Below are 25,148 nucleotides of genomic sequence, written 5' to 3'. Positions count from 1 at the left end.
TGTTGTGTCCAGGTGATCTACTACTCCTTCGCTATATTGGGCATGGAGCTGTTCCACGATGTCATCAAGTACCAGCCAGTGAATACCAACAAGAATGACACCAACAGGTGAGTCTGCCAGTCTGATGATCTATGAGCAGACAGAAACACAGATATGAGTCTGATAGCTGGGCTTTGTAATGATGTGACATATTGGAATGATTGTCAACCATTTTTTTCAATTCATGCCATTGATGTGTATGTTGTGAAATAAAATATTTGATGATTAATGCAATGAAATGATTGATAGGAAGACAAAAATGTACTCTCAGTATTTGTCTTGAAAGTTTATGTGCATTAATGCTTTGTGGAAATTTTTGCCAGAATTCCTGAAAATCTTGCTTGAGACTTGACAGAATTCAAATATTCTTGTTATTTCGACATTGTGAGGTATTTCTGTAGGTAAGCCTATATAGCTTTATTCCTTCCAAGATGTTCTTAAAATTAGAAGTTTTTGTTGTTTGTTTTTTGTTTAATACTCATGTATTTCCAGATTCTGCAATTTTTTAATTATCAGATGAAATACCTGTGTTTATGTAAATACCTTCTCATGTTGTGTAACATTATGCATTGAATATTGTTGAATTGAATGGCAAATATATATGTTTTTCCCCACCAAAAATGCAGGACAAGTTGGATGTACTGAGAAAAAGGACTGTATATCTGTTGTTTCACTGAAGCCCATCTGTTTCAGCTCCAGCTTTGAGTGTGGGACCTACCAACAGCTGCAGTACTGGGCCAACAACTTCGATGACTTTGCTGTATGTTATACAATACTGTCATGTACAACACATTTACCACAGGCACTAAACGCTGCTGGGTGACAAGTAGCTCTAGTCCTGCTGTAGCCCAGCTAAAACTGGGACAGATAGTCTCTAGCTCCTCACAGCTTTGAAGTTATTCTTAGAAAATGACTGGAGGTCAGTCAGCTGGACTCTACTCACCAGTGAGATGGTTGGTCAAAAGGATAGCTTTATATCAGGTTGAGAAGGAATAAGTCATTGCTGCTTCAGGTTTACATCTAGTGGAATCTGTTTCAGCAAATAAGATTCTGTCAAGCTTTGATGTTTGATATTCCTTGTGACAAGAGTGAGTTAGTGTGTTTAGTTTTATGCCTCTTTAGCAATATTCCAGCAATATCACAATAGGAGTCACCAGAAATGGGCTTCACTCATTGTACCCATGTGGGGAATCAAACCCAGGTCTTCGGCATGACGAGCGAACTATTTAACCACTTCACTATGCCACTGCCCGTGTTTGTATTAAGAATGGGGCATGGTTTTTCAGTGAGTATCACAGCTTGCAATGTCAGCACTGTCGATTATTTGATTAGTTAGTTGATCACATCTACTTCGACTTGATGACAGTGATGAAATGCTGGGACCGAATTGTCCGCAGATATTTTCAAGTACATGACTGCTGTTATGTTGTAGGCATCTGTGGTGGTGTTATGGGACATCATGGTGGTGAATAACTGGATGGTATTCCTTGCCGCATTCAAACAAGCAACATCTGCGTAAGTAACACATACCATTCTGTGATAGCCATACATACCAAAGATTCACCCAAAAATGAAAGGAAACAAACAGTTTGAAAACTACAAATATTTAGCATTCATGTTTAACTGAAATCTATTTTTCATATGTGTATTTATTGCAGCAGTTTTTGTGATCTTTTATATTACCAGTGTTTAGTCCACATCAGTTTATGCAAAATGGCATGGGAAAGTTTAGTGACAATTTGTGATTCAGAGAGACAAAAATGAGTGGTATTTGATATAGAATACATAAAGAAAATGTGTAAATACCTTAATATTGCACTCTGAGAAATATGTTTTCAGTACCGGGATATTGTAAAATTGTAAAATTGTAAGCATGTTTGTAGCACCGGAATGCTTCACAAAAGGAAGTATTCCTACAGATATGTGTAGCAAGCAATCTCCGAACAATAGAATGCAGATAGGTTAGTTTTGCTGTGTGTGACAATAGGTCGTACATGATATTGTTTAGAGACGGTAGACTTATGATGTGGTGGGTGTTCCAGATGGTCCTACCTGTTCTTTATAGCCTGGTGGCTGCTGACTGTGGTCATCGTTCTCAACCTGTTCACAGCTTTGATCCTAGAGGTGAGTCTCTGTGTCTCTCTGTGTTGGAGACCATGCAGGACATGATGACACTGGTAATCTGGCTGTGAATACTTACACGTGCTGTCAAACGTAGGTGTGTCTGTGTCAGGTGTGTCTGTCGCAGCTGTATCTGTTGGTGGTGTGTCCGTGTCTGGTGTATCTGTGTCAAGTGTATCTGTGTCTGATCTATCTATGTCAAACGAGTCTATGTCAGGTGTGTCTGGTGTTTCTGTTGGTGTTGTGCCTGTGTCAAGTGAGTCTGTGTCAGGTGTGTCTGTGTCTGGTTTGTCTGTGTCAGGTATGTCTGTGTCTGATGTGTCCAAGTCAGGTGTGTCTGTGCCAGGTGAATGTGTGTCAGGTGTGGTCTGCGTCAGTTGAGTCTGTGGCAGGTGTGTTTGTGGCAGATTTATCAGTGTGTTTGTCAGGGGTGTGTCTGTCAGAGGTGTGTCAGTCCCAAATAAATCTGGTACCATTTACAGGCAGCCAACACAATAATCTCTCAGTAAATACAAATTGTAAACCCTCTGGGAAGTTACCATATAATTATTCCAAAAGGAACACATATATAAATTACAATAATAAATTGAAGAAAAGTTTGAATGAATTAATGCAATAATGTGTGAAATCAACCCTCGTGCCCTTTACCAGCTGAACATTATTTCAAGTGAATCCCATGGAGTTATGTCCTTGGAGCACTCTTTAAGAATATCCTACACCCAACTTGTGATTGAAACCAGTTCTGCAAACACTGACAATGCATGCGACAGTTTTCGATGTATGGAGCAATCCTTAACATTCCAGATATAGTTTTATCTGTTTGGAAGCTGTTCACCTTGATGTTGAAATTATTGATCTTGGCCAAGTTGTAAGGAATTCGTATTATTGCATCAATAAGAAGCTAAAGTGAGAGCATAAGTCCCAATATATATAGTATAGGCCAAAATATTGATGAAAATTTGTGACATTATGCCTTTAAAGACCAAATGAGACCAAACTTGGTCAGTCACTTCTGTTTGATCAGGACCAGTTGAGAACATTACAGGCGAAAGAAGAGACCTTTGGGTAGTAATTTATCATCCAGGTTTTGCCTCATCCAAATTGTTGATAGACCACTACAGAATTGTTTGAAAATTGAGGTCTGCACTGTTGTTGTGGTTACGAGATACACAGGGTAATAATGTTGGTGAAACACTGCTACAGAACTTCATCATGAAATGGGACAAGATACTGCATGCCTCCCGTGATCGTTCAGAATCCAGACAAGTTGAAGAGGCCAGTCACCTCATGTCTGTACATGAAATGTTCCGGTAAGTCTGTCTGTTCATGAAATGCTCTGTCGAGTATAGCTTTACTCATAATGCTTCACTGAACAAGGGTTGAAATTATTTTCAGAACTCCACTGGACACAAGTCCAGTAAACTTTCAAAATCCACTTGTCCAAACATTAGTTTCACTTGACCACAATTAACAACTTGGATTCTTATGCGAATATTCTGTATCAATTATAAACAACAGAACAACTAACAAAACATTCTAGTAGTTTGGCACTGCTGTACCACAGCAAGGTTTAGTGAAGATATTTACTTGACCGACCAGAGTATTCCAGTTCAACCAGGCATAGGGCAGTATTGCTGTAAGTCTGTTTGTACATTGTTATGGTGAATCTCTGTCTGCTCAATGTGTTCCCGTCAGTCTGTATGTGAATCAATTTGTGCCCAAAATGTGCTGATGACAATTTCTGTCCATGAAATGTTGTGATGAGTCAGCAAACATGTTAAAAATCTTCCAGTGAACCTATCATAACTCATTACTGAGACGAGGGTTTAAACCGATTGTCTGTATGTGAACATAAGGTAAATTAACAGATGGATATCAATGCTGGCACTTAGTCTGTGAAATGTAAAATTTTGTTGAAACACAAATATTCCATTCAATCTGATGTGGAAATAAGACCGAAAGATAGGATATTTGGAACCTGGAAATGGTAAATGTAGAATTGTTTTATTTAGAACAACATTACATTCAGGATTTAGCAGAAGGCAAAATTAGAGGATTTAGGGTCAGTGAGACAGACAGAAAGATATGTCCTTTCAACACCAATATTTTGTTTGTTTGGTTTTTGTTTAATGCTGCACTCAGCCATCGTATGAATTAATTTTTAAAAGTCACAGGCTGGGAGGGCTAGTTGAAGTAAATATGTTGCTTGCCCACATCAGACTTTACTGGCCCTGCAAATTATCAGTATCAAAATGCCCATCAGTCAGAATTGGGGTGACGTTTGGTAACTGAAGATGGTAAGTTTTTGTCAGCCCTTGGAATTGATATAAATCAACCAAACACATAAACTAAGATTCAAGTTAAATGTTACATTTGAATTTTAATGGTTCCTACCTTCTTTCACATAACACCTTTTTAATGTAGCAATAATATCTTAAACCTTTGCAGCAGACTTGTAACATCATAATAATTGCCTTTATCATCTTCATTTGCATTAAATAAAGAATTGATTTTCTGAAACTTTCAACTAGTTTATTGGGATAGCTTTAACAATATATTTCTGGCCTGATTCTCATTCACCTAGCATTGTGGTTGTCTGTTCAATGGCTATATTGAACCCTGCACAATATTCCGGCTATATGGAGTTGTTCTGTAAACAATCAAGTCTGAACCAGTCTCAACAATCCAGTTATCAGCAGCATGTTATTCAACAAAATTGGGATGTGATAATGTGACACCAAGTCCATAAGTCTGACCATGGGTCACCTCTTACAATAATCATGGGTAGCTGAGGATTAATTCTAATACATGATGGCTGTTCTACATGCAGGTGGGCCTGAATTTAGTGTAATGAAATATTTGCTGAATGACACGGATAAGGGAACACCACTTCATTGCAGAGTTCCTTTATTTATTTTCAGATTTTTAACCACAGTGCAATACAAAGATTGCAAAGAAACCTAGAAAAGACTATAGGAATGCTTGAGCTTTCATGTGTTCCCTTATTTGTTTCCCTCAGTATATATGTGTTGTCTGTTCTTCCAGTGGTCTGCTACAAGAACCAGCTGAGAATGAGCTCCTGGTGGAACTGACCTCCCACAGATATCTCCGGCTGGACAGATGACAACCAGCAGGTGATGGTTCTGAAGGCCGGTCGGCCGTAGCGCCAACACCCAGAACATCACCACAATGTCATATATCAGAGTCACGCCCCATCTGACAAGGAGTGGACCATACTGGTGGCTCCTCCTGCAGATGACACAGGGATATCTGTCTTGGTTTTGCAGTAACAAATAGGAAATTCTGAAGTAATGTGCAATATGAATTTTGTTGTTATAGAAATTCTTTGAGCATGTGTTCAAAACACTTGCATTGTCTTTTAAAATGTTTATTAGATACATAGTGTAAGATGTTTTATGTTGCCTTTGTGTTTTATGTCTTTCCTTTTATTCTAACTTTTGTCAAAATTTGTTGACCTTGATTTTAGCTTCATGCTCACCATCTTACAGCTGTGTCATTTTATGTTTGAATTACAGAGGATATTTTATCACTGATGTGAAGACTATTAAATAGCTAAAAGAATTTTATCTGTGTAATTTGATTTTACATAATTTCATTCAATATATATGTTATTATATGTACTCAGAAAATGTTTGGAGTTTAGTCCCAGAAATAGACATGAATCACAATAAATAAACCATCTGTAACCATGAACCTATCTGTGACCTTGACCCTAACCTTACCAAGATCCTGACCCCAAATCTGACAGTGATTATAACCTTAACCCACGCATTGGCTGTGACCTTTACTCACATATTGAGCTTGACCCTAAACCTAACCCTGACCCTGTGTCTACTGTAAAGCACATTTAACTTGAAGTTTAAATGTAATGTTGATATTTGTTCTTTTTGTTGTTAAAAAAGTAAAAAAAAACCCACATTTTTTAACACTTTCTGAATATATTGAACAAGGAACAGGAGTGTTTAATCAAATATACTTTCGTTGTGAAGTGTATCCAATGATAAGTTATAGAGGATTGCTAGATGTTTTCTATACTGTGGAACATTTTTATGAAGACGTTTTTTATTTAGTTTTAACAATAACACTCCTGATGTTTGTAAATGTATTTACCTAAGCTTGACCCTGACCTGACCCTTACCCCAATCCTGATCCGGAGCCGAGAGGCTCCAGGGATATTTTTTATGTATATATAGCTTTAAAACCTACAATATATATATATTTGAAGGAGAATTTGTATATCAGCACAAAATGGAAGCAGACACAACCCTTTATTTTTAAGAGTTTTAACTTCTCAGGCAGTTGAAATATTGGACTTGCATATCTGTTTTAGAAAATGTATGTCCAAACTTGGAATGGTATTCTGACACCTTCACAGTTGTGAGCAGCTTGTGAGCAAAATGAAGGTCACAGTTGTAGGCGTAACAACATACACAATCAATCAGTTCACATAGTTTATATTGTCTGTCTATTGTCTTGTTTTCTTGAAGAACATTTACCTCTTACTTTCCTTGTAGAGTCAGTGTCAGCTTTCTTGAAAGTTGAAGTTTAAAAAAAAAATTGTTTTATCATGTATGTCACATGATTAAACATGGCTAGAGAAAAACAGAATCTTGTAACCTACACTATATCAAGTATAACTTTCCTGTGAACATTGTGTTGAGATGAATCAATCATCCAGATGGTCGTAGTTGTGCAGCTTAATTGTGCTTAGTCCCTGATAATAGTTTCAGAATCCTAGCTTCTTTGTCATGATATAATACTGTTCAAAATGGCACCAAACCAGGATATTAACAATACTTAATTACACAAAGGTTTTATAAAAAACAAGTACATGTATTATCAGTGTTATCTATGATGGTATTAATGAGGTGTGTCAAGCACCTGACCTTTCCAGCTTTATGTCAAGAGCATCACCTTTTTATCCTCTTGATTGCTATTATCTTTATCCCATGATTTCAGTAAAATTCCCTAACACCTCAATCCATTCTTGGGATCTGGAATTTTCATGAGATGGGTTCTCCCTTTCCTTATCCTTTCCTTATGTTCGTTCAGTTTTCGCATCGAATATTTAGTACTTTCTTAATGCTGATGTTTATTGTTAATGACGTTTTAAACAAGGAAAAAGTGTTCTATGTTGGAACTTGCTCCCAATCTTTTTCACACTGTGAATAAAATATTTTGAAATTGGAAGACAAGCGACAACCAGATCTAGTAAACATGACAATATCTTTCCCATCCAAACATTGTTGATTTGTCAGTTTTCTGCTGGTGAATTTCCAGCAAAATCTGTTACAGTCAATGTTATCAGCCACATCTTGATATCACTAACCCGAATTGAAAGTGTTTTGTTACTCTCATTCCAGTTTGTACGTTAGACTAGGTAGCATAGCTCTACAATATGGTTTATGAAAATGAAGGCATTTATCAGTAATCTGACACTGACTGCAGCTGTATCCCAGGTATAGTTCCAGATGGTACTGAATGGTACTGAATGGTACTGAATGGCAAGCTCTGGAGCTGAGGAGAATACCATTTCCTAGGTGTAGTACAGTGTGAAAGGAGTTGATAGCTACAAGATTTGGTGGAATATAGCTCTAAATGTGTTGCTGTGGAAACCTGCCTTTCTTCAAACAAAGGGCAGTTTCATATTTTGTCGTTTAATGCTGCACTCAAGCGGTATGGTGGTGGTCTGCAAAGATTTCTGCACATGTCAACCAAGTGATTGACATCATGAGCATCAATCTTGGTAAAAATTTTAGGTGTTCCATACATTGGAGTAATTGTTGGTGTTTGGTCGGGTTACGTCCATTTTTGGGTTTGGGCTTATTTCATACCCTGATAATTGTGATCTTGCTCTGATGTGGGTTTTAAGCAGTGTAAGTCTTCTTTGTGTTTTCTTTTCACTGTGTAAATAGTCAAATAATGTGCACATTCTTGCAGAAAAGGAATCTCTTGGTCAGTGGGTATTACCATGTCTTTCTGCTTCATTCAAATGCGTTTTTAAAAGTCATGAAATTTCAGCTATGAAACTTGTGTTAAAACTAAATCCCCATAATAAATGTTGACAAATGTTGCGTATATTTTAGGGATATTCCCTGAGAACATATTTGATGATGCCAAAAACCCCCTGTACATAGTGGCATGAAAGATCAGCAGTGAATATTGTTGAGTGTGGAGGTGTGAGTGGTCCTTTCGAACAGAACAAATTCTATAATGTAGAGTGAGTGAGTGAGTGAGTGAGTGAGTTTAGTTTTACAACGTCTTTTCCAATATTCCAGCAATATCATGGCAGCAGACACCAGATATGGACTTCTTACTTTATTCCTATATGGGATTTGAACCCGGGTCTTTGGCATGATGAGCAAACACTTTAACCACCGGGCTATCCTACTGCCCCTACAAGGGTTAGAGTCATGACATGTCTTGTCAGGAAGACTGATGTTGAACTTGAACTTGAAAATCCCCTCCAGATTTAATGGTAAAAATACATTTAATCATGAGTGCCCCCTTTCAAACCATTAACAAATCATGCATGAGGATGTACGTGTTTGACAAGAATGTCAGGAAATATACTGGAGGAAATAAGTAGGGGAACACCGCTTCATCACAGTATTCCTTTGTATATTGAGTTTTACCCATAATGCAGCAGAAAACTTGTGATGAAACATGGAACAGAATAATGAATGCTTGTATTTTCACATGTTCATTATTTACAGTGGAGCAATGTTGTCTCGATATTCAAGACCAAGAAAAAACATCAAGTAATCTGAACTTCAAGATATCCAAACAGGGCCTATTATCATATATCACTGTGAAAGAAAACAAAACAAAAAAGTAGATTTCATGTATATTTATTTGTATGTACATTTGTACACACAGGGATCGCAATCATACATGATTCAGCTCATGTTACACAAAACCCTCACTGGATTCTCAGTATGTTTTGATTCGAAACTTAAATTCGTCATCAGAGGTGTTTAGTCATAACAGTGATTCGTGCCGCACCGTGTAAATGTCTGGAAGCAACGTCACTTCATAGGTATATTTGCCCATGACAGGTGGATGAGTGTTGAGTTCATTTGCAAATATCAGTATAAAGGGTATTTTTTTGCTTGGACCATGAAATTATATTGAGATATCAGAAATATCAAGACTTCCATATCAAGTTAATAGAGCTTGAATCCTGATTATGAATGATTTTGTTGGAAATTATATTGAGATGTCAGAAATATCAAGACTTCTGTATCAAGTGAAAAGAGCTTGAATAATGATTATAAATTATGAATGATTTTGTTGGAAATTACATTGAGATATCAGAAATATCAAGACATCTGTATCAAGTGAATAGAGCTTGAATAATGATTATAAATTATGAGTGATTTTGTTAGGACCGTGAAAGTATATTGAGATGTCAGAAATGTCAAGACATCCATATCAAGCTGAAAGAGCTTGAATAATGATTAAAAATTATGAATGATTTTGCCAGGACCAAGATATTTTAATAACCGAAATATTGAGTTATCAGTGTTCGATGCAACAGTGCTTGACTGTATTTATATCCTATAGTCTATAAGCTGATGGAGAAGTGATATGTGAAGCATAGATGATACAGCAGGGGTCTGGGACCACCACTCTGTAGACTTACACTAGCGACATGTTGGACACACTGCTGCATGTTATGTGTTACAAAAATTTCAAAGGAACTACAAGAAAATCAAATGAAGGATTAACAAAACATTGACAGAGTAACTGATGCCCTTTGTTACTGCTTTGCATAGACCAGAGGCTGATCATCAGTACTGTTAAAGGTCAGATGCATAATAATCATAATTATATGCCAATATTAGTTTGGTTTTTTTCATGATATAAGTGTTTTGTTTCTTCCTTGACTTTTTCAAATAGAATCGGTCAGCAAGCACAGTGTCTACTGTAAAGCACGTTTAACTTGAAGTTTAAATGTAATGTTGATATTTGTTCTTTTTGTTGTTAAAAAAGTACAAAAAACCCACATTTTTTAACACTTTCTGAATATATTGAACAGGGAACAGGAGTGTTTAATCAAATATACTTTCAAAAACATAATTGTGCCACTGAATATTCACTCAAACTTAGACAATAAGTAGGTTCTATGACAACCTTCATCTCTCAAGTTGTTCGTTGTGAACTGTATCCAATGATAAGTTATAGTGGATTACGAGATGTTTTCTATACTGAGGAACATTTTTATGAAGACGTTTTTTATTTAGTTTTAACAATGACACTGCTGATGTTTGTAAATGTGTTTGTTCTTAAATCTTCTGATGTTTTGCATTCTTTATTTTATCATACAGAGATGTCTTATTACCCATACATATGATGACTTGTTTGGGCATATTTTTATCAATATCCTATAGCGACTCTCATGAACTATCTCCACAAGTGCCAAGAGGTTATAAATTGAAAACAATTATTTCAGTTCTCTTCGTGATGTTCAACACAACTGTGTAACATATGAAGTCAGCACAGCCTTCTTTTATGATAGTAGTGTGCCCGGATAAAACCAGTCTGTGATAAGTCATAGAGACTCTGTTGACTCCAAGTCCACAAGATTAAGAATAATTTTAAATTACCCTGAGTGCTCTTGCCAGTGTTAGATGAAAGCACACATTTATAAAGGTTTGCAGTTCTTCAGCGAGGCAGCACCATTCATGTTACAACGACACAAAATATGCAGTGGCACTTTTCAGTGCTACAGTGTACCTGTTGGTGCAACATTTAATGCAGTCCACAGGTCTTCTATACCATGGTTACCATGAATGCAATAGTCTCAACTGCACCAACACACAGGTTAGTGGTCAAGGCGCCAATTGACCACACTCCCATTAATCCTGTCTGAAGCACTGGTGGGGTGTTGGATGACTTTCAGTGTTGGACCATAAGACCAATAAGAATGCAAGGTGTCATTGTACAAAGAGGTTGTGGTTTTAACTTGTACCTGCCACACCTTAACGCAGTCTTAAACTGTGGAAGCACTAAGTTGCTTTGCGCAATGGCACCCAACACCACAAAGGTTTGATCACTGGAAACAATATTTTAATGTTCGGGTTGGAGTTAATATGATTTTTTAATCTGTGGAACACTTGAAACATTGCTTGATCCATTGTTTCAGGAAATGTACAGTTGTAGAAACTGTTTGAGTAATTTGATTATTGTTGTACATGTATGTGGTGCAACAGAACTGATACAGACAATGATGATAAAAAAATTATTTTTGTAAAGTCATGAAGAAATAAAGATTTTTATCATTTATCTTTGTGTGTTGTTAAACGCCACAGTCAGCAATTTTCCTGCATGACAGCAGTCTGTAAGCAAGTGAGTCTGGATTGGACAATCGTGTGATTGATATCATAAGCACTGATCGGCACAACTGGAATATGATGACTTTTCAACCGATTCAGCACCCTGGCCATCCAGTCCTACTTTATTTATCTATAAGTGAAGAAACTTGTAATGGTTTGTGTACATATCATTGATAATTTACGTCTGGAAGAGGTGGTGATGATTTTATGGAGTTGCATGTACAATGTGAATGACACCTCACTCCCACCCTAAAATTAATGTACAAAGTAAGTGAACCTAAATGCCTGTCTGACATAATCAGTGAAACCCCTCTCCAGGACTTGTGTACAAACTTGATGTCCCCACTACCTCTGACACTACATGGGTTGGTCACTCTCTTTTTTTTTTCTCTCTCTCTCTCTCACACAGAGGAAGGCAGAGAGAGAGGGAGAGACAGAGAGAGAGAGATAGAGTCCTGTCCTGAGCTATATCCAGGGTTCGACGGTCAGTTCTGGCAAATGCATGAGGTTAAAATGTTCAGTTGACATTTATTGGCGCTAAACGAAGACATGGCTGAAAAGACATTTGGACATTTGTGACGTAATCCTCATGAAACTCACCATGGTCTAATATATATTTTTGAAAGCATATTACGCCACAGGATCGAAGGTCCAATGATCATTTTTTGGTCTTTTTGTGGTGTGGTTGCCATGAAATCCTGGTCTTTTGCTTAAAGTCACTTGAAACCTTTCTCACTCACTCACTGTTGTGTGGTGTCCTTGACATCTCTGAAAACGCTAGTCCAAAGAAGCTGAGACTTCACATGCATATTTGCATCACTGACGACATCAGTGTTTAATATCAAGTTAATTATTTGAATTTCATTTTGGAGCCCCAGTCATTCTGAAGGTCCTTTTTAGCCATAAATCAGTTCAAAATGTGATGAATTTTGGTTATCTTGTAGATCATGTCATGAATTGATTAGTTTAATTATCCTGCCAACTTAACTAGCAAAATATTAATACATAGATATTGGGTTTTTAAAAGTAAAAGTGGCATTTTCTGATACATATTAAACGTCTGACAAAATGCCAACCCATAAAAGGATGTGATGAAGTGACACTAGTTTCACGTTACGTTAGGGAAACGTATTTTGCATGAGGAGGGGTCTAGGCTTCACACATTGTACCCATGAGGGGAATCGAACCCGGGTCTTCCGCCGCCTGACGAGCAAACGCTACAACCACTAGACGACTCCTCACCCCCCCCCCTCATTTCATGATAATTACACCGCAATAGAGTCAATCACCGTTATGTCGAAGTTGAAAGGACCTACGCAAACACTTCAAGTTATCCGATGTTCAACACACCAACTGAATGATCACTAAATCCGGCATACGCAGGGACCAAGTGCTTACTTCGAGGCGACCGAGAGATCGATTGTTCGATACAGCAGTGTTTGTAGTTGATTTTGAATTTAAAAAGTTTAATATTGGTTCTGTGTTGATACACCCAGATGACTGAATGACATCCTGGCTCGTTAAAGTTTAGATATTTGATATTTAGTGCAAGTGTCATGAAGTAATTATTGATATGCTGAAGCTGAAGCCGCGTGAGTACAATGTGTGAGACCCATTTCTTGTGTTCTCTGTTATTGCTGCAATAGTGCTAAAGAGCCCGTAGAACCATACTCACTGACTCACTGAAGATAAAGAGAGCCAGGTTGTCTCCCCATGTGATTACTGATACCTAACACGCTGTAGTCATATATCTTACGCAAACGTCACATGTAAATCTTCAGACACTGAAGACGAATGAATATGTTTGTTTGTGTTTGTGTACGACAAGCTTTGCGTGGGTTGATGCATGTCACTGTTTCATAATTCGTTGATGTTACAATCTCAGGTAACTTCCCAACTTAGTGTCTTGGAACGTCCTCAACACCATTGGCGGTCTGCACAACGAACACGCGAAAAGAATTTAGAGGTTGTGTGACACTGATAAGTCGACCATTTAGCAGCCCATCTATCTGAATGAGACTGTTGTCTTCGTTCTAAAGGCACAACTGATCTCTATTGAAATCCAGTTCTAACCATAGTAGTGAGTGAGTGAGTGAGTTAATACTTAAGGTCACATCGGCAATATTGGAGCCATATCGTGACGAGAACATACTTGACATAGAAAAGGAATATATATATATATACACATATATACACACACACACACACACACACACACACACACACACACACACACACACATATATATATATATATATATATATATATATATATATATATATATATAATGAAAAACTGTCAACGAAAGACAGTAAAACAACTAGAATATCACAGTTAGAATTTAAAACTAGCATGGGAAGTTGAAACTAATAGTGCTGTTTGGGCAGTACATCTAACCATAATATCTAGGTGTCAACACACAACGTCAAGCAAGGCGCTAAATATGTTTTGATACAGTTACCACCTGCACTATGTACTTTACACAACAACAAAAATACAATCGTTCATCATGTTTAATAATGTCTCAGCTTAAAAATAAGTCGGTATGCACTCTATAATTGTGGAAGGGACAAACTTGGCTGTGTCAAGGTCACCGCCAAATCATTGGGCAGTATGTTATCTCATAATGTCGGAAGGGACAAGCTTGCCTGTGATAAGGGTGGTCGAAGTTACGCGAGCTTTCGACTCCCTGTTAGAGAAGTTAACCTGGACCACGTTAGAAGTGGAGTTCAGCAAGGATTGCGGGACATCCAACTCCCAAACATCCATGTAGTTGAAGATTTTACTGCTAGTTTTGTCGGAGTCAAACAGCTTGTAAAAGACGTCTAGAGGTTGGTTGTTGAAAGTAACAGATGACATGCTGTTTGTTTCATTCGTGGGGACACTTACTGATACTCGTAACCTCGCGCTATCGAATTTATCATTTGGGATGGGTATGGTTGTCTCAGCGGTGCCGTCTTTAAAGGGTATTATTATATCACTCCCGTAGTACGTAGTTTCGTTGAACGTGACTTTAGGTAATTGGTCGGCTGGGGTCTTGAATGTATAGCGACAGGTTGCTTCAGGTGGCAAGACAACCATTCCGCCACTTTTACCGATGTCAATGGGTTCGTTGAAGGTCATGACAGGATTCCAGTTGTCTTTGATGGTGATGCAAGTCGCTTCTCCCGTAGTCGGTTTGATCCAGTCGTTTTGGAAAACTAACCTGATTGTCTGTGGCTGTTGAGAATAGCTGAGCAAGAGAACGGCTGTTTCATTGCGCGAGGAACTTGACATCACTAATGGTGACACGGTCCGTTCCTGCACGCCAACCTGACTGGTGGTTCTGATGAATGAATATTCAGATGTGAAATTGTACCAAAATTTGAAGACATCGGCAATAGGTGTTGCGTTTCCTTGGAGGGTAAAAAGAGACCAGTTGAGGCTGTTGTGTCCTGGATATTGTTCATTGGCTAGCAGAAACACCACCGTCCTATCAATGTATTCTCTGAGACCAAGTTGGGTGAATCTGTGAGCATTAGACTGGTATATTGTTGCAAACTCAACTATTCCAGACGGAGCGGTCGAACTGATGCCCATCACTCCCCCTCGGCCATATTCGCTGATAACAAGGGGCATAATCCTCCCCGTCTTACCATGTATATAGTTCTCAATCAGGTCAACAAAAGCTACCAGACGTGCTTCATTTATCCCATTAAATTGGTGGGACCTTCCTGAGACATTAAGTGTGTTGTATGAATGGAAGGAAAACACGTCTAAATGGTCTAAAGTGATGTCCAAGAAGTCCACCAGTTTTGTCCAGAAAGAAAAGTTATTCCTGTCCACCACTGTGTTATAACCTGTAATTGTTGGACCAGCCACTTTAATGTTAAACCTGGCATGGAGTTTCTCAGCAACGGCTTTGTGGAAGAAGGCGACAGTCGTGCTGAAATCAAAGATCTGCTCTTTTACATCCGGTTCATTGACGACCTCGAAATATGGCGGGATGTGACCTTGTGCGTAATCATACACTCCCTGCACCATCAATAATATGAACTCCGAAGCAGCGTCGATGTTGTTCGGGAACTGACCCGCATGATCAGACTGATTTATCCAATTTGGCCAGTTGTGAGCTAGAATGTAAAATGCAGTGACACTGTAAGAACTGAAACACATCTATGCTTGTATCTTCAACGAAAACAAAGAGGAGAATTCTATGGATAACATGAGCGATGCTATCAAGCAAGTATTAATATTAAAGAGGTTATATCCATAGCACTCTCCTCGTTGTTAATCACACCAACTTCTCAATGCCACTCAAAGAAGTTGCAAAGAGAACACACAACTTTAGTTATTAAGAGAAGAAATAAGACGTCGAGCTGAGTATCACAATTTGGCATTATGGAACTGCTTAATCACTGGTCCATACAGCTGGACGTTTGGTTCCTATCTTCACCCATTGCCAAACGAAGGAGCCGCGAAAGACGTTTTGAGCCGACTCTTCTCACCTTATTATTGGCATGAGGAGGTACAAATGTGTTAGATAATGCATAGCCTGTTGGCTCAAACTGAGGATACACCACAGGATTCAATGAATGATGACCATGACCCCGCCTAATGAAACAATCTAAACCGATGGACGTGCTGTATCAGGTTGTGGTGTACAGTTCACTTTCAGCAGTCTTCCAGTATAATCAAGATGATGTGTGAGAAAAGGTAGTGACCATTTTGGCTGTTTACTACTGTGTAGTTGTGGATTTATCTTCATATTTGCCTATTTTATCTGCAAGCCCCCTCTCCACAACGTAAGCATATCAACTAAGATGTAGGACAATGCGTAATAGAGCAGGCATATAGCTTCAATGTTAAGCACAGGATATAATGGACATGTTGAATCAGGCACGTCTGTCTGTTGATCCTCGCCGCTTCTTTGTAATATATCTGATTTTCGATTTTTCTGGCATTTCTTTCGGCCTTTGCTGGTATTTTCACTGTGCTATAAAGATGAAGAGGTACGAATGTTTTGATTATAAAAGTTATGAAAAGACTTTCTGACCTCTCGCCATCATGATCATTTCGTTCTTGAAACCACTTTCCATGTTGGTAAGGTAGGTGGAGAACAGTTCTTGTTGCTTGGTGACGTTCTTCAGATAGTTGGGGTCTGGGTAGCCACTACGGTTTGGGTCCTCAGGCCACTACAATCAACATGTTTGACTGACCAGAAGATTTTTACATACATGGCCTGTTTCGTGAATATTCATCATTGCATATCAGCACATAATCATTGTACGTCTAAATACAGTTACGTTAGCCGAGGACTTTAGCCTTTAGACTTTATGTTTTATAATGTATATGATGAAACCATTTGGAACTATATCTCAATATGACAAAAAGGTTAATTGAATATTTGGGGATCATTTTGATGTGAAGGCTAAGTTTCATAACATTGTCTCTCAAAAGTATGCATGATCCCCGACGGTTTTTGTACTGTAATCACGTAATATAAGAAATGAAAATCATTTTTAGTCAACATTGTTCAGTCAATATTGTTGCCTAGTCACTAAGAAGTATACTTGTAGGCTTCTCCATGTCAACCCCTACATATGTTACGACCTACAAGGAGGCTTTTTTAACTTTCCGTTCAGGAAATTCATATTGCAGTGCAATATCTCTACCGCAATGATCTTTTCCAATACATTTATGTATGAAATTATGTCAAAACGCACTTTCTTTTAATATGGGATGTGGTTGTTTGGTTTCCAACGCAGCATTCAGCATTGATCCTGCTCTGTGGCGGCGGCCTGTAAATAATCGAGTCTGGGCCTGATAGTCTATTAATCAACAGCATGAGCATCGATCAACACAGTATGGAACGGTACCATATGTCAACCAAGTCAGCAAACCTTAACACCAGATCCAGTTGATCGCTTCTTACGGCAAACATGGGTAGCTGAAGACCAATTAACAAAGACCTATCCTGAATATTCATGGGTATTAGATGTGTGAGTTATTTACAGAACGTATTTACGAATTTAATTAGAAATATTTAGAAATCTTACATCCTGGAAGAGTCGATCAGCATAATCTGCATGTATCCAGCGCCCGCTGTCAGTCCGAATGCTCCGACAATTTGGTATCAAATTTTCCTTTTCCAGACCATTGTGCTTGTTCCACCTGTCAATCTCATAGCGGGCATTACCTCCCTGTGCCAGCCACTGAGGGTAGATCGTCACAGTGGTGTCAGTGTTTACACATGTTGTCAGACACACTGCTAGAAAGACCTGTGTCCATTTCATCATGGAGGGAATGTGAGGTGTCATCACAAACACACAGGTTTTAGGTCACAATTCATGGGAATTATCTGCCGCGTTCCGTACGTACTGGTACATGATAAAACCATTCGCTGGAATGTAGGTGTGGTGATAACGTAGCCTTGAATTAAGTGCATGTCACCCTGCCACTCAGGTGTTACGAGAGTGTGAGCGAGGAGAGTTTCACGCTGCACTCAGCAATGTTCCAGCTATATGGCGGTGGTTTGTAAATGATCGCGTCTGGACCTGACAATCCATTGATCAAACAGCATGAACATCGATCTACGCGATTGGGATAAGATGACGTGTCAACCAAATCAGCGAGCCTGTCCACCCAATCCCGTTAGTCGCTTCTTACGACAAGCATGAGTTACTCGAAAACAATTCTAACCCAGATCTTCACGGTTTCAGATCCTACGAAAAATAATTGAAATCCAAGGAATAACCACACTCAAAAAGGAAAATAGAAAATAAACACACCATTTGTTTGAAAATTGGTGGTCACCGTATAGCTGTGAGCAAATGGAGCTACCCGGTAAATAATAATATCACGTAATCTTTTGAAATGATAAATGCCCGATTTCAGTGTTGTAATTTCAAACTATTGTTGCATATAATGAAAAGCATTGCCTGTTTTGTATTTTAGTCTTTGAAGCTGAATGGCATGTATTTCACAAGTGTGATAATTACTTTCATTAGAAATTTGAATATTTCAAAATAAGTTTGCAAATGTCGCTCAACTTTTAATTTTCACATTTATCACACAGAATAAAAAGATTGATGTCATCAAGGGTGTGTGTCTGTTTATATCCTGTGTTGATAACAAACATCAGTCTTAACGAAAACATAGGTATTAATAGATTACATGTGTATATTGTTATCCATCAGTTTATGTATGTATATGTACCTTTAGTTGCTGAAAACGATTTTGTTCTGTTCGTTTAATTGTGTCAGTTGCAACTGAGGAGCCAGTAGTCAGAATTAGCACTTTCCTCACTTTGAGTCAACCAAGACAGATTTTGCTGCGACAAGAACAATTACATGTCGTTTTAGCGACTGTTTATATTTAAAACATCACACTGAAGTATAATTTGACATGAAAGTATAAGGGTAATGATATAAAACACATTGATGGAATTTCTTTAATGCTATAACTCTGAGACATATATCAGAATTGGTATTATTACTATGTCTTCAGTCAGACTGCACCAGCTTGGTTATGACAAGAACAACAGAAGAAACATACCCTGTTGCCATGTTGTTAGAGAAGTGAATCTGTACCAGGTTATCCCCCGGGACATACACAGATGACGGGACTAGAAACTCCCAAACATTCCAATACGTGTGGCTGGCATTCTTGTCCGAATCAAACAGTTTAAGGTAGGAGTCAAGGCGGTGGTCATTTAAAGTAAGAAATGATACACTGTTTGTTTCATTGATCAGCCAACTGGTTGAAACTCTCAGTCTTGCACTGTCGTAATGGCCTTTTGGCAGAGATATCATTGTCGAGACAACATTGCCCTTGATTGGTATCAACGTCTCCGTCCCGTAATATGTGGTTTCGTTGAGAGTGACTGAAGGCAGTTGGTTTGAAGGGGTGTTGAATGTAAAGTGACATGAGGCTTCAGGAGGAAGTTCAACAATTCCTTGTGTCTTCTGGAGGTCGATGGTTTCGTTGAAGGTGATGGCCGGGAACCAGTCGTCCTTGATGGTTGTGCAAGTAGCTTGGCCTGTTGTTGGTTTGATCCAGTCATCTTTAAAGACTAACTTTACAGCCTGTGACCTCCGAGAATAGCTGTGCAAGAGAATGACGGTTTCGTTCATGCATGAACTTGACATTGCTAACGGCGACACTGTTCTTTCCTCTCCATCATACTGGCTAGTCGTTCTGATAAAGGAGAAATCTGACGCGAATTTGTACCAAAACTCGTAAATGTTGTCAATATTTGTGGGTTTCCCTTCAAGAGTGAAGAGTGAATAGTTTATGCTGTATCGCCCTGGCCATTCTTCATTGGCGAGAATCCAGGCCACTGCTCTGTCAATGTATTCCCTGAGATTCAGCTGGGTAAATCTATGACCGTTCGCCTGGTAGATTGTTGAAAATTCCATAATGGGTGACGGAGCATACTTGTCTCGTCCTATGGCTGCACCGCGACCATATTCACTGATGACAAGGGGGATAATCTTTCCGGTCTTCAGAGAGGCATAGTTTTCAACCAGGTCGATAAATGCTACCAAACGTGCTTCATTTGCTCCAGTAAAATTGTGAGATCTTCCCGAAACAACGATGTCATTGTATGCATGAAATGAAAATACATCTATGAAGCCTAAATTGACGTCCATGAAATTTGCCACTTTTTGCCAATACGAAAAGTCCTCCAAATCCGAATTTTTAATTTGACTGGTTAGTGTTGGTCCAGCCACCTTGATGTTAAATTTGGCATGGAGTTTCTCAGCAACTAATTTGTGAAAGATGTTAATAGTTGTGAAATTCAGTATATGCCATTTACCATCCGGTTCATTAATAGGCTCAAAATAGGGTGGTATCCGTCCTTTGGTGTAGTCATAAACTCCTTGCACCATTAACATCATGAACTCTGCAGCAGCATCAACGTTGTTTGGGAAATGGCCATCGTGTTCCGACATGTCTATCCAACTCGGGAAGAACAGGGCTGTCAGTATGGTAAGAATAAACGATACAAGAATTAATTTGTTTGTATGAAATGGGTGGAAAGGAAATGTTTTGAAAGTATTTTTTAATGTTTAATGTTTAATTTCGATATGCGAGAAATAACAGAACATACATGGGGTAAGAAATAGTGATATAACACCAATAGAACATCTGAAGTATGGGAAAGAGACGCAGTATTACTGCTAATGTCACTCGATCTCTCTGTTAGAAAACACACTGTTTGCATTTCGTTTGTTTATCTTGAAGCACATTAGTAGACCATATCTAACCACCGCCATACAAGTGGAGCTTCGTCATGAGATATTTGGGGGTTAAATTGAATTGGCTCACGTTTGGGCGTCAGCGTGGCCACTGACAATAAAACTATATCCACATGATAAAACAAACCAATGGTGTGAGAAATTATTATTTGTTTTGGTAACCACCACGCTGCATTTATACTGAACCTTCTCACCTTCTGCCATCATGATCATGTCATTCTCATAACCAGTGTTGATGTTCTCTACATACTTGAAGAACAGTTCTTCTTGCTTGGTGACGTTCTTCAGATAGTTGGGGTCAGGATAGCCACTACGGTTTGGGTCTTCTGGCCACTGCAGGCAATATGCTTATTAGATTAATGGACTTGTATCCAACCTTGTGCAATTTTATAAATAGGTATGAGATGTTCATGAAACTTTCCTGAGTGAGCTAATAACACACATCGGCAATATCTTAGCCATATCGTGACGGAAACAATTTATATGAGAAAAATGAAAATATTTTGAAGAATAAAACCTGTCGCGATGGACAGTAAGGAATACTAGGGTATCACAAATACAGATACATTCCAGTGATTAAAGCAGACAATACAATTTAGTACAAGGGCTATAGATCGCCAACAACTGAAGGAAGATCACCATACTAGGGACTAAAACTTTCTGAGAACAGTTCAGAATTATATATCCTCATGTTAAATGTCCCTTTTCTGTTTTGCTAGGAGTGAGTGAGTAAGTTTAGCTTTGCACTCAGCAATATTCCAGCTATGTAGTGGCTGGCTGTAAATAATCGAGTGTGGACCAGACAATCCAGTGATCAACAATACGAGTATTGATCTGCGCAATTGGGAACCGATGACATGTGTCAACCAAGTCAGCGAGCCCGACCACCCGTTCCCGTCAGTCTCCTCCTACGACAAGCATTGTGACCTTTTGGGGCAAGCGTGGGTTGCTGAAGGCCTTTTTCTACCTCGGTACCTTCACGGGTATCACCGCTACTGTTACTGGGTCTCGGTTTAATGTAAACGTGAAAGAACGACGACATCCATGCAAATGTGGTAATCTAAGATATCCTTTATCATTATCATTATCATTATCATCATTAACGTTTCAGCTTAATATGGTTAGGTATAACTTTGAAAAATACTTGATAACTTGCAGGTAAAGTAATATCTAGTATGTTTTATCAGTGGCCCTCACGTCATCATTGAATACCAGGGCTGGAATTGACCGTGAAGAACAACTGTAGAACTTGTCAAAAGCGTCTACTCCCATCTGGTGGTCAGACCAGCAGACCTTGTTAGTGCATGCCATCATATCCCAAACATTAGATTATTGGGAATGATACTAGTGGTTATCTCCCATTCTTCAGACAGTCATTCTTCAGACAGCTTAAAGCAACAATGCACAGCAATAAAGAAAGTTGTTATCTTTGACAGAGACAAGGAAGAACCCCGCTAGGGAACACAATCACTTTGACATGTGTATTTATATAATTTATTCATATGATCTCATCATGTTTTTACGAATACCATGTAACAAAATATTCATACATTTTATGTTCATTTACACTCAATGAGATAATGTTACTTGTTGTAATCATTAATAATCATGAAAATGTTACTAATAGTATGGAAAAGTATGCAATAACGTACAGAGTCACAGGGTCAGGTTTAGAGTCACAGGGTCAGTTTTGGGCTTCAGCCAAGGTGAAGCAGGTGGCCAAGGGCATCCACTAAACTCTGGTACAACACGTCTTCAGTGTGTGCATATCATTCTTGCTGTACAGATAACCTTGAAAAAAAACACTTGTCCTGACACATCTGCGACGTAACAAGATCTGCTTTCTGAACCAGCCATAATGACATAATGGCTCCAGTTTAATGCTACACTTATATAGCAATATGATAACAATTTAATCAAAGTTAATTCGTTTTAAAATCTCTCTACTCTCAAAAACTATAACGAACAGACTAATTCAAAATTTAAAATCTCTGCTGTGGAGTGAGGGTGATTAATCCTTCTACGCAAGTGTCTGAAGAATGACTGTCTGAAGAATGGCAGGACATCAATCACATTACTGTCTGGGTTACACCCGAATGTTGATACATCGTCGTAATGGCAGCAATAAACTGAAAACAAATAAGCTAAAAAAATTTCTCACGTCCAGGAAGAGATCACCATTATAATCTCTGTCGCCCCACCGTCCACTGTCAGTTCGGAGCTTCCGACATTTTGGAATGAGACGTGTTTGATCCAAGTTATTGTGCTTGGTCCACCTATTAAAGTCGTAGCGAGCGCTTCCTCCCTGTGCCAGCCACTGAGGGTGGATGGTGATGGTGGTGTCGCTGTATACACCATCGTTACTGAAGACACCGGAAACTGACAGACTCAGAATGAAAAAGGCTTGTGTGCATTTCATTTTCTGTAAAACAGGAAATGATTTATTGAAAGTAAAACCGCCGACTTATATCTGGAATATTACTGAGTGCGGAGTATAACTAAATTCACTCACTCTTGAAAGTAAGGCCATGTGGTTATTTTTAAGCAACGAAATTAATTACTTATCTACTTATTAACTAAAAATTAATTTCTTGGGCCCTCAGCACTGTCACATTTGGATACATTTTCCTAGTCTTATGCCAGTATGTAATGCTTATGCGCCCGATGAATTGGCTGTGTACTGAGAGTTGTCAGGAATTAAATATATTAATCCCAGTGGTTCTGCTTGTGGACTGATGAACAAGGGATACTTGAATTTCATTTTAACGAGCACACATATCTTGACCGACATTTTAGTTTGAGAAACCAACTTAACCTAATAAATATGCAAACTATATATTTACATGAGCTCCGGTTAAACCTCATATATATCGCCAGGTGTATGAAATGAGACAAATGTTTGCATTTCATCCGTGTACTACAAACAGTCCTCCACTTCAACATGTCCAACATGAACATTACACACATAAGTCATACTCACGAGACGGTCCAAATTCCATTCCACATGTACACGAGAAGGTGAAGTCTATATAGTCAGATTTCATGACAGCTAACAGTCACCTTCACTCCGTTTTTTGAATTCATGTTCAAGATAACAACAAGGTGCGTTGATAGGATAATCTGTAAGGCGCAAGTAACACTGTCGCTCTAACAAGTTCCAGAACATAACTACCATTATAAAGCAGCCTGGACTCACTTGAATGTTGCTAAAAGGTTGGACAAGTCCTCAATGATTGGGTTCTACCTGATAATGGGGGCTAGACAAGCCATAAAACGTTGTTCTTCAGAATAAGAAGATGTAACACACAAAATCTCTATATTCATCAAAATCGCATCTTCAAAAATGCCAATCAAGGATCTAAGTCCTCATTAATATCTAAACTTAAAACTGTGCAACCGGTCAAGCGTACTGGAGAAAATGGCTTGGTACCCCTGAAGCTCAAGGGTATACGCAGAAATTGTAAAGCACAAAAACTGGTTTTGTTGGACGTCTCAACAGTTCAAAAGCAAATGCAACGCACCTAAGTTAATTGGCCTTTTTTCATGTGGTAACCAGTTGTAGCATTTGTTATTTGACTCGTGAAGATCCGTGGTAAACCAGGCCTTCAGCAACATATGCTTGCCCCAAAAGGCGACTTTGCTCGTCGTAAGAGGTGACAAACGGGATCAGGTGGTCCGGGTGGCTGACTTGGTTGACACATGTCATCGGTTCCCAATTGCGCAGATCAATACTCGTATTGTTGATCACTGGATTGTCTGGTCCACACTCGATTATTTACAGCCCGCCACTACATAGCTGGAATATTGCTGAGTGCAAAGCTAAACTTACTCACTCACTCCTAGCAAAACAGAAAAGGGACATTTAACATGAGGATATATAATTCTGAACTGTTCTCAGAAAGTTTTAGTCCCTAGTATGGTGATCTTGATATTTTAAAATGATCAAAACTGGTTAGTGACTCCACAACCTTTTTATTGAAAACGCCACCTAACATGACGAAACACAATCAGTACGTAAGAAATATGCCCATTCATACTTTTTCAGTTGTATTTGTCGACAGATATTTGAATATATTGGAAATTATCATAATCATTAGCAATGAAACGTAGGAGAGAATTATTGTAGTGGTCAGAGAGGCTGATCGGGCTGGTTGGTGTTTCGATTTCCTGGCGGTCACATAAACATGAAATAGGGGATGATGCTTGTTGCAGCTCTGTGGCATGACTTAACATGTTATTGTGTCCTAACTGCGTTGACAGATTATCGTGATGTCATTCACATACTGTTTGCTACAGGCTCGATTATTCACAGAATCCGTCCCCAAAAGAGGAAAACAACAAAAAGTTTAAAAAATGTCCTGTTTGTTAGGTTTGCGGTGACTCATTT

General features: G+C 38.6%; 3 protein-coding genes across 4 annotated transcripts in view; 1 reads left to right on the top strand and 2 right to left on the bottom strand.

Annotated features, from left to right (window-relative positions):
• The window catches only part of LOC137287053 (two pore channel protein 2-like), a 34,663-nt gene extending 27,879 nt beyond the window's left edge, over positions 1-6,784 (top strand). The window contains exons 21-26 of one of the 2 annotated variants that reach the window (XM_067819165.1): positions 13-107; positions 733-799; positions 1,472-1,554; positions 2,082-2,163; positions 3,364-3,470; positions 5,206-6,784. In XM_067819165.1, the coding sequence (XP_067675266.1) occupies positions 13-107; positions 733-799; positions 1,472-1,554; positions 2,082-2,163; positions 3,364-3,470; positions 5,206-5,284 (513 nt within the window). In that variant the 3' untranslated portion in view covers positions 5,285-6,784. The remainder of the gene's footprint in view (positions 1-12; positions 108-732; positions 800-1,471; positions 1,555-2,081; positions 2,164-3,363; positions 3,471-5,205) is intronic. The other variant, XM_067819166.1, reaches the window with a different exon arrangement.
• A 7,234-nt stretch (positions 6,785-14,018) lies between these two features.
• Positions 14,019-17,857, bottom strand: LOC137287307 (beta-porphyranase A-like). Its single transcript, XM_067819545.1, has 3 exons — positions 17,558-17,857; positions 16,555-16,693; positions 14,019-15,631 (listed from the first exon to the last, which is right to left on the bottom strand). Exons 1-3 carry the CDS (start codon positions 17,816-17,818, stop codon positions 14,136-14,138), a joined length of 1,896 nt encoding a protein of 631 aa, XP_067675646.1. The 5' UTR covers positions 17,819-17,857; the 3' UTR covers positions 14,019-14,135.
• Positions 17,858-18,937: 1,080 nt separating this feature from the next.
• On the bottom strand, positions 18,938-23,848 carry LOC137287096 (beta-porphyranase A-like). Its single transcript, XM_067819232.1, has 4 exons — positions 23,742-23,848; positions 22,923-23,183; positions 20,956-21,094; positions 18,938-20,481 (listed from the first exon to the last, which is right to left on the bottom strand). The coding sequence occupies exons 2-4, from the start codon at positions 23,178-23,180 to the stop codon at positions 19,004-19,006; spliced, it is 1,875 nt and encodes a 624-aa protein (XP_067675333.1). The 5' UTR covers positions 23,181-23,183; positions 23,742-23,848; the 3' UTR covers positions 18,938-19,003.
• Positions 23,849-25,148: the final 1,300 nt, after the last annotated feature.

This window comes from Haliotis asinina, chromosome 6, assembly GCF_037392515.1.
Source record: "Haliotis asinina isolate JCU_RB_2024 chromosome 6, JCU_Hal_asi_v2, whole genome shotgun sequence".
In the NCBI taxonomy this organism is placed as follows: domain Eukaryota; kingdom Metazoa; phylum Mollusca; class Gastropoda; order Lepetellida; family Haliotidae; genus Haliotis; species Haliotis asinina.
The sequence above is the reverse complement of the archived record's forward strand: the minus strand, read 5'-3'. Positions and strand labels throughout refer to the sequence as shown.